This window comes from Crocuta crocuta, unplaced genomic scaffold (genome assembly GCF_008692635.1).
Source record: "Crocuta crocuta isolate KB4526 unplaced genomic scaffold, BGI_CrCroc_1.0 scaffold506, whole genome shotgun sequence".
In the NCBI taxonomy this organism is placed as follows: Eukaryota; Metazoa; Chordata; class Mammalia; order Carnivora; family Hyaenidae; genus Crocuta; species Crocuta crocuta.
Genome location: NW_027528991.1, coordinates 2,148,581 through 2,158,521, shown reverse-complemented (window position 1 = coordinate 2,158,521; position 9,941 = coordinate 2,148,581). Strand labels below are relative to the sequence as shown.

The window sequence follows — 9,941 nt, the reverse complement described above, 5'->3', positions numbered from 1 at the left end:
GTGAGATTATCCTCGTCCTTCGAGACCCGCTCGGTACTTCCTCCTCGTCACAGTTGCCCTGGACCCCAATTTCCCGAGAAGATGGGACCACGTGCCAACTGGCAACCTTGTTCAAAACACTTGGATCAAACTTCTGTTAGCTGAACACGCGTCTCCTGTCCTGGGCTCTGCTTCTCGATGGCGAGGGTCCCGACTTACTAGCTTCAGGACCGGAGAAAGTCCACACTATGACTTGGCACTCGCTGGTGCTCACTCTGCTGTGTCAACATACAGTGGCCGTTTTTCACGTTGTCACTCGGTGACCTCTGATCTGGAGGTGACCTTGCTGGCGGCTGATTGTCTCAGCACAGAGACAGATTCCCACACGGCCTTTGTCAGCTTTGATCCTGTCAGGATCCTGGCCCCACTCCCACCAAATTCAACATGTTTCAGACCCGCGATCTTTAAGAAGGACCAAGAATAGATTTAAATTCTCTTCAAATGGTAAAAACAAACAAACCCAACCAACACAAAAAAACACTACTCTAAAAATACCCCCTTTAAGGTAATGATAAATCTATGACTCTAACAGAGAAGTCATTTAGAAAATGATTAACAGAAATATTTTCCATTAAAATGAGCTTCTAAGGATAAGAATCAGGAGATTTAGGCAACCATCTTTCCATGAGCTTCCAATGTGTGTGTGCCTTCAGCTACATTGTGACCAGCAGCTGAGAACCCAGGGTCTTCCTGATGCAAGGATGGTGGGCGCAGGAAGGACCCCGGCCCCACACCAGTGGGTGCCATTCAGATATATCCCTCAGAAGGAGATGACAACTTACAGGATTTGTGATTGCCAGGGTCACTTGAACAGAGCTGACCCACAAGTAGCCCACCCACCAATGCCGTGGTTCACCCTGGTGCTATCCAACATGGCAGCCATCAGCCCCTTGTGGCCATCAAGCATTTGCCATGTGGCTGTTGTGACTCAGGAACAGCATTTTTAATTTAGGTAATAAAAATATAAATAAGCACACATGGCTGATGGCTACTGTTGAACTGTGCAGAGGAAAATGGTTCTGTGATCTCAGGAAACTATCCGACAGCCCTGACCTGCTGTATTTGATCTCATGTGTAAAATGCCTGGGTCCAGTCCAGCCAACTGCACTTGACAGGACTCTTTATACTTTGGGAAGATGCTCTCTTTCAACACGGGGAGGAGGAGCTAGGCTTGCTTTCCTCGGGACTCAGCCCGCTGTGCGCACATACCTGTGTAGATGCCCAGCAGGGTGTAGATCAGCGTCTGCGAGGGGCGCTGGGTGCTGTTGGTGGACGCCGTGGCCATTAGGCAGTCGCTGGCCCCGCAAGACAGGAGTTGCTCCTCTGGGACGGCCCCTGCGCAGTCGGAGGCAAACAGGTGACATGAGAACACGGAGAACTGGTAGGTCAAGGGGCATGAAGTGCGTAGCTAACGGGCCTGCACCTCATGGATGAAGAGTCACGATAGGTCAAAGTCGTGAGACATGGGTTTATTTGGCCAAGTGCCTCCAAATATACTCCCCCTTCGGCACGTGTCCGGATACATGATTTTCAGACACTCTGGACAAAAGCTGCTCGTATTACTTTCTGGACGCAATGAAAACGTTCAACATCTCCAGACTAATCAAGAAGAAGTAAGATGCATCAGGACAGAACCACCGGCTTCTCTTTCAGACTCAGCCATAGCGGTTCCATGACCTCAGGTGGCTGCTTGTACCCTTCCTGAGTGCTGGTTTCCCTATCTGCTAAGAGAGTAAAATGCACACCACCAGCCAGTGACTCTCAGGCCGCGTCAGAGTCTCTGGAGAGAGGAGACAGACGTCATGGAAGAAAGGACATTTGTCGTGATACCAATCTCACCGCACAGAACGCCACAAGCCCCCCTTGGCTGGTGAGCCCCGCAGTGTGGAGCATGAGAGGCGGCCTGTCACAGTGCCCTGGGGATGCCTCGCCCCTTGGAGCCTGGGTCCCGAGGTCGATTTGAGAATTAAGCTCATTTGCCTGAATGTCTTAGATTTGTCCACTTCGCTTCCCACCAGTCATGCTGTAGACACTGAGCCTTAGTACCAGTGTCTGTTGGATTATTGCTGACCTCGACAGAAATAATGAGTGAAAACGGTGTCTATGTTGGTTTTTTTTTCTTCATGCACTTAGCAGGTGATGGCATCCCATGAGAAACGGGAAGGAGAATTTGGGAGTGTCCCAAAGGCGGGACTTTATAGGGGGCAGCAGGATGGAGGGCCAGGACAGAGTCAGGACCTCCCCCCACACCCGCTGATAAAGGTTTCCTTGAATTGAAGGGATTTATTTCCTCTGCCCTTGGTTTAAATCTTCAGACATCAAAGGTGCAGGCATAAAACAGATTCATACTTTATATCCAGATAAAAACACGAGTTAAGACATTAGCCATCAAGTGTTCAAACCAGTTAAGGGACAACGGGTCTCATGTGGAACATTTAAGACACTGGATGGTGGATCAGTTCAGTGGGACAATAAATCGGTCAAATTGGTTCTTCGTCTAAAAGGATAGTGATGACTCCATGAACCCAAGGCCCACTGGCAGTGGTCTCTGTTCTGCAGAGCAGTGGATGCTGCTCTGCAAGGGCTCCCCCTGCCCACGGAGGCAGGGACAGAATGGCCCGGGCGCTTGCGGAAAAGACAGACCTGCCCAGACTCCCCCAGAGAGCAGCTGGGGACCAGGACGGGCTGGGCACAGGCAGCTGAGAACCACGTCGTTAGGTGATTCACTTGCTCACGTTGTAGGATAAAGACGTGTGTGAATGGGGTGACCTCTCGGGGTCATCACTGAGCCCCGTTTCCTTTTACCTTGAGTGGGTTTCTGGCCAAACACCAGAGATGAGATGAGGTTGCCCCACACACCGGATGACTGGAAGATGAGAAAGAAGATGCCAAAATACTGATTCACCAAATCTCTGCCAACTTTCCCCGTCTTCTCCGCTTGTGTGTTTCCCATGATGGTGAGGTACGTGCACTGAGCGGACCACAGCGGGGCCGCTCCCAGCCCCAGCAGAATGGAGGTAGGGATCAAGGTGTACCTGTAAAATAAAACACGAACAGACAGTACCTTTTCCCCTTGATCTTCCTACCTTTGCAGTGAAGGAAACTCCATGCCTTGCTTGTCGTAAGCATCGGATTGGTTTATGGATCGGTTAGACTGATGGATTCACTCCAAGACCCAGATAAAAGACCAAACTCAGTGTCTTTTCTGGTTCAGGTTAATTTGCAAGGGACAAATTCATTGCCAGTGAATTTTCTTTGTGTTTGCAAGCAACTACCAATGAGCTGGGGTTACAAATAAGCCTGGGTAGTTTTTGAGTATTTCTAACAGCTTTACATTGAAAACAATTTATTTTTTGAACCATTGATTGATCAATTGATCAATTGGCTTCGCTTCTTCATTGAGGACTCTGTGAAAACTCTATGGCAATAGGAAAAAGAAGAAAGTGGAATCACCATAATCATTATGTCCTGGATGACGACAGGTGCCTTCCAAGGGACGCTGGCTGCTGTGCTCCCAGGAATAAGAGCGTGGGGCCGCTGCCCCTGGAGCTTGGCCCCTGAGGACCCCTCTCCATCAGGGAGTAGATAGGGCTCGGGCTGGGCCCCTGCACCACCTGCAGCCCTGCCATGTCCACTCTCTGTGACGGGGTGAGGCTGCGCTGTTGGGTCCACGGGTCACATTCTGCTACGTCCCCTGAAATTCACTCTCGAAGTCTTAGCCAACATCTAGCTTTCATCATCGGGGCCATAAAAGGGCCCCTGGTGCAGACAGGGAAGCTCACGGCCCATCATGAAAGACCTAAGGAAAGGTCAGGGCTGGGAATCTCGGGGAGGAGATGGGCCCAGCAGAAGGGACAGAGACATCTTAGTGGGAAAAAATGGGAAGAAAGCCTGTCCCGTCCCAGAAGCAGAGAGGAATTTCCGGAAACAGCACTCATGTTAAAGTGAAAGCAGTGGGGAGCCTCGGGCGAGCGCCGGCTCAGTGCTCCCAAGCAGCTGAACCCGCAACCTGAGCCAGAGGCAGGGCGCGAGCTGTGTGGGCTGTACCAGCTGGCGTAGAAGTTGCCCAGGGAGAAGGCCACGTAGCAGCACATGGAGAGGACGATGGTCCACTTGCAGCCGAACTTCTTAATCAGGAGCGATGGGAGGAACATGGAGGACAGGAGCATCCCGGCGTAGAGCGTGCTGAGCGCCGTCACCCCCAGCCCTTCCTCGCTGTACAGGCTGCTCTGTGGGGACAAAGCCAGCCCTGGTCAGAGGGGCCAGCAGCCAAGGGAACAGAGCTCTGGGTCACCACTGAGTCCCCAAGACCATGAGCAACAGGCTACCCCGGGTTGGTGCCCTCCTCCAGCTGACAGGTGCTCCCCTCTGGTTAACAGGTGCTCCCTTCCAGCTGACAGGTGCTCCCCTCTGGTTAACAGGTGCTCCCCTCCAGCTGACAGGTGTTCTCCTCTGCCTGACAGGTGCCCCCATCTGGCTGACATGTACCTCCCTCCAGCTGGCAGGTGTTCCCTCCAGCTGACAAGTGCTCCCCTCCGGCTGACAAGTGCTCTCTTCTGGCTGACAGGTACTCCCCTCAGAGCTGACAGGTGCTCCCGCCCAGCTGACAGATGCTCCCCTCCAGCTGACAAGTGCTCCCCTCCGGCTGACAGGTGACCCCTCTGGCTGACAGGTGAGGCCCAGGAGGAAACTAGCACAGTCCGAACTGTACGTCAGCTGCTGCTAGCGCCTGGGGAGAGGGAAAGCCCGAGACTCGTGGCTGGGGTCGCTCCAGGGCAGACGGCCCCACACCTTCTGTGACATTTGCTTTTATCTGTAGGAGAGCTTTGCATTCCCCCCTTTTAAGGCTGAGAAACCAGAGATATTGTCCTGATGGAAGAGATAAGAAGGGGACACTGTCTCCTTGTAGACTGACGTGCACAGTGAGTTACGCAGATGATCTGGGAGCTGGTACTTTAATGCCTGGACTATTAACATTCCTTCCTGCCTCGGCCTCCGAAAGACAATGCCTCGTGGTGAGGGTCCCTGTACACGCGGCGGCCAGCTACTGCTCTCTGACCCTCCCTCACTGCCGTTCTGTCCACTGGGAGCCGCAGAGCCCTGGGCTGAGTTCTTACTATGCGTGGCGCCCGCACCCCACGGTCCCTCTTCCTTTCCTGCCCGACCCCTCAACGTGCTCCCTCATCCTTGCCCGTGCTTTCCGCACCCATTCTTCAAGGGCAGCTGTAGGGTGTCTACGGGCACCTGGATAATGTCGTCCATGGAGACCTCTGCTTTGGTCTGGTGTTAGAATTTCACCTGACCCCTGGCACATGCCACCTGCTGACCCACGGTGTCACCCCAGCTGACAACGATCCCTTCAAACGCAGGGGAAATGTTCTGCTTTTTCCAAATTTCTCTCAATGTCTTCCCCAAAGCAGGTACTTAGCAGTATTTGTGGGTTAATTAAAACAGAAAGTAAAAACAGCTAGTCCGAAGAAAACTCTGAAATCTGATGAAAACTGAGCACTCTGCCCTGACGTGGGGATTGTCTGGAAATGTCCATTTATGACTCTGGTTGTGAGGGGTGTGGAGTGAGAGCGTTGGATCAGCCTGAGCCTTCTGTCTCCTTCAGACAAAGGCTTTAACTCCTCCTGTGTGACTGGGCTCGCCTCCTTGTGAGTGAGCGAGAGGCGCACAGCGTTTCTCCGCATCGGGACTTCTCTTCCGCCCACGACACGGCTACAAACCGGCAAAGTGCATTAGTCACTTGTAATCGGATTTGACTGCAAACCACTGAAAAGGAGGACAGAGTTCAGTAGCCAAAGTGGAACCGCGTTTTAAAAGCAAATTTCTTTTCTGCACGCGTGACCATGTTCACGCACCTGTATCTGCCTGTGTGAGGAGAGCCAATCTGCAAAATACGTGTATGAGGGTCAGTGCGTGTGCATGTTGAATTTGAATTATGCAAGATCTGCTTGCATAAGCAATGTGGACATTCACTCAGCTCATTCGACAAAGAGGTCCTTCGGCGCTTACCCACAGCGCTTACCCGCTCTATGCATCTGCTCTAGTGGAAAAAAGGGAAATTACAGCAGCCGCTGCCCTCCAGGAGCGCACAGCGGACAGGAGCCGACAGCAGTCACTAACACCGGCGAACAGGCTATTGCAATCATTCGTGTCCTGCAAGGGAAGCTCGGTCCAGCCCGGTGGGGTCAGGAAGACTTTCTCGAAGGAGTGAAGACCAAATGAGATCTGGAGGATGAGGGGGTAACCTGAGGAATGGGGGTGCCGAAGGCGGGAGATGTGGGGATGCATTTGCACGGGCCTCATCCTGGGGGGAGGGGCGGCACGGAGCACTCGGCAGTGACCAGAGCCATCAAGCTCTTCTGGGAGATGAGGCTGGGCAGCCTGCCGGGCTAGACCCCGAGGGGTCCCGGCTCAGTACTGCGGAGTAGGGTCGGATCTTTAAGCCCATGGAGAGCCTGGGAAGAGAGCTCAGCTGGAGATTAGCACCCACCGATGACTCATCCACAGAGCTGTCCATCGTTTGCCCCCTGCGTGTCCGGCACCGTCTTAGTGAGGGGGACCTGGTCACGGAGTGGTGGCTGTGGTCCTGGCACCATGGGCTCCCAGGCGTCCTGTGGTGCCTGCCTCAGCACCAGGGGTGCTCACAGGTGTGCCCCACCCAGACTTCGGTGGCAGGGGGCGGGGAAGGGAAGGAGGTGACATCCACGTGGAGATCTGAAGGACTAGCTGCTCACTAGCCACAGGGGTGAGAGGGCTGCAGCGGCTGCAGGGGAGGGCTGTGTAGACGCGTGCCCAGGTCCCGGGGCGAGTCTGGGTCAGAGTAGGGACCCTAGAGATGCCTGTGACCCCCGGGGGGACTGAGAATGAAGGCCACCAGATGAAAACCAAAGGAAATGACAGGGAAAGACAGGTACTTCCAGCCTCTTGGGGACACAGCCATGCCTAAGGTCACTTCTGTCCACGTCGTTGCATTCTTTTGCTTAAGCCAGTCCTGACCGATGGAGCCAGTTATCCAAGTTATAAATCATATTCACATGTTCTGGACTAGGTTAGGGCTGGTACAGAGGGTGGGGGAGGTGGGCGGCAGGATTGTGCACGGAGCTGGAGGTCTGGTTCTCTGTCTCTGGTCTTCCGAGGAAGATGGCACCTCAGCAATGGTCATGGCTGCTTCTACTCCCAACACTGCAGGCGGACTGGGGTGGACCCAGATGTGCGGGGGGTAGGGGCCATCTGCTGCCTCTGGGTGGTGGCCCCTATGTCAATCACACTTCAAAAAAAAGTAACTGGGGCCCCTGGGTGGCTCAGCCGGTTTAGTGTCCAACTCTTGATCTCGGCTTAGGTCATGATCTCACGGTTCATGGGATTGAGTCCCACATCCAGCTCTGCACTGACAATACGGAGCCTGCTTGGGATTCTCTCTCTCCCTCTCTCTCCCTCCCTCTCCTTCTCTCTCTTAAATAAAAAGAAGATATTTATTTGCATATGATGTATTGGATAAAGGGTTAATATCCAAAATCTATAAAGAACTAATCAAACTCAACATCCAGAAAATAAATAATCCAGTGAAGAAATGGGCAGAAGGCATGAACAGACACTTCTCCAAAGAAGACATCCAGATGGCTAAGAGACACATGAAAAGATGCTCAACATCGTTCATCATCAGGGGCATACAGATCAAAACCACGGTGAGATACCACCTCACACTTGTCAGAATGGCTCAAATCAACAACTCAGGCAACAACAGATGTTGGCGAGGATGTGGAGAAAGAGGAACTCTTTTGCATTGTTGGTGGGAATGCGAACTAGTGTGGCCACTCTGGAAAATAGTAGGAGGTTCCTCAAAACATTAAAATAGAACTACCCTATGACCCAGCAATTGCACTACTAGGAATTTATCCAAAAGATACAGGAGTGCTGATTCGAATGGGCACGTCCACCCCAATGTTTATAGCAGCGCTACCGACAATAACCAAAGTATGGAAAGAGCCCAAATATCCATCAACTGGTGAACGGGTAAAGACAATATATATATACAATGGAATATTACTCAGTCATCAAAAAGAATGAAATCTTGCTGTTTGCAACAATGTGTATGGAACCAGAGTGTATTACACTAAGTATTATAAGTCAGTTGGAGAAAGACAAACAAATACCACATGACTTCACTCATATGTGGAATTTAAGAAACAAAACAGATGAACATAGGAGAAAGGAAGCAAAAATAAGATAAATACAGAGAGAGAGAGGCAAATTGTAAGAGACTCTTAAATACAGAGAACAAACTGAGCGTTGCTGGAGGGAGGTGGGGGGGATGGGCTAGATGGGGAATGGGCATTAGGAGGGCACTTGTTGGGATGAGCACTGGGCGCTGTACGTAGGTGATGAATCACTGGGTTCCACTCCTGAAACTGGTTAAAACAAAAACAAAAACAGGTGTCCTAATCAGAGTCAAAAGCCATAATGAAGTGGAATCTGGAAAAACAAGAGAAAGGGGCTAGTTGCTGAGAGAAATGGACAATAGGAAATGAGGAAAGAGAAGAGAGGAAAACCAAGTGATATCTTTCTACGCCTCACAAAACCTACACGTTTCTTCCAAAACACTTAAAAAAGAAAAAAAAAACAACAAAAAAGTAACTATCTGGGGAAGATACAGCAAATCTACTCTTTGGCAAATATGGCTCCTGTTACAGCCTTTTAGAGAGGCTTGAGGAGGAGAGAATGCCGCGGGGGTCGGGGTCAAACTTAGTTCACTGTTTTCTTAAAGAAGCTTGGAATCTCTATGGTCTAGTGAAATATGATAAGTGCATGTTACTACCCCAACCACAAAGCCAAAGGCATGAAGGCACAGAATTCACAATGATTCATCCTGTGACTCTCTCTCTCTCCTTTTAAATGTTTTATTTATTTTTGAGAGAAAGAAAGAGAGAGAATAGTGGGGGAGGGGGAGAGCGAGGGGGACACGGGACCTGAGCTGTCAGCACAGAGCCCGATGTGGGCCTTGAACTCACGAACCGTGAGATCACAACCTGAACTGAAGTTGGTTGCTCAACCGACTGAGCCCCAGCCGCCCCATGTGGCTCTCTCTTTTTAACTGTGTCAAAGGCAAAGAATATTTTATCACTTCACTAACCCAAGACTCACATGCCTTGCCCCTTGTCCAAGGGTCAAACACACACACACGCTGTGCAATCCTGCTGGACTTGGTGGGGTTGCACTTTGGCAAGCGCATAAAAACCACGGTTTGAGAGGATTTGGGAGTGAATCAGTTACCAAGAAACCCTATGTTCCTCGTCTTCTGTGATCATGGGGATTCTTAGAGGCCATGAGACAGACGTTTGTCTAGAAGCGTCCTCACTTACCTGCAGACTCTGCAGGCCTCCGTAGGCCGTAAAGAGAAGCAGGAATCCAAAAGAAACCACGAGGACGTTCTTCAGGCTTCTTTCCATCTTGCCGATTCGAGGTGTCAACCATCAGTAGACACGGAGGTTCGTTGTTCCCTAGAAGAAACCGATCGGGACACAGGAAAAGCAGTCTGAACCAAGAAGTCACATTCTCTCTCTCATGGGAGGCGCATAGGTTATTAAGGCTGCTGGGAGTTCATGAACTTGGTTATCACCGACACCGTGAAGCACTCTGGGCCCTGTTATTTATTCACCTGCTCTGCAATCCGCAGTAACTACTCTCTAATGGGGCAAACGATTGGGACTCCTATCAGCTTGTACTTGCACTTTTCCCTCTTAATTTCTAGTGGAGATAGTCTTTACAGTAACGATTTTCATGTTATATATATTATATAATAACATGAAATATATAATATATATTATATATACATAGTATGTATATATAGTATATATAGTATGTATATATGTATATGTATATATAGGTGTGTATAT

At 50.8% G+C, this 9,941-nt stretch overlaps 1 protein-coding gene across 2 annotated transcripts in view; it reads right to left on the bottom strand.

Moving 5' to 3' along the window:
• Window positions 1-9,941, bottom strand: part of UNC93A (unc-93 homolog A) — a 36,703-nt gene that overhangs the window by 16,544 nt on the left and 10,218 nt on the right. For both annotated transcript variants that reach the window (XM_077757368.1, XM_077757369.1), the window contains exons 2-5: window positions 9,408-9,545; window positions 4,087-4,268; window positions 2,845-3,074; window positions 1,249-1,374 (exon numbers count right to left, since the gene is read on the bottom strand). In XM_077757368.1, coding sequence (XP_077613494.1) covers window positions 1,249-1,374; window positions 2,845-3,074; window positions 4,087-4,268; window positions 9,408-9,494 — 625 coding nt within the window. In that variant the 5' untranslated portion in view covers window positions 9,495-9,545. The remainder of the gene's footprint in view (window positions 1-1,248; window positions 1,375-2,844; window positions 3,075-4,086; window positions 4,269-9,407; window positions 9,546-9,941) is intronic.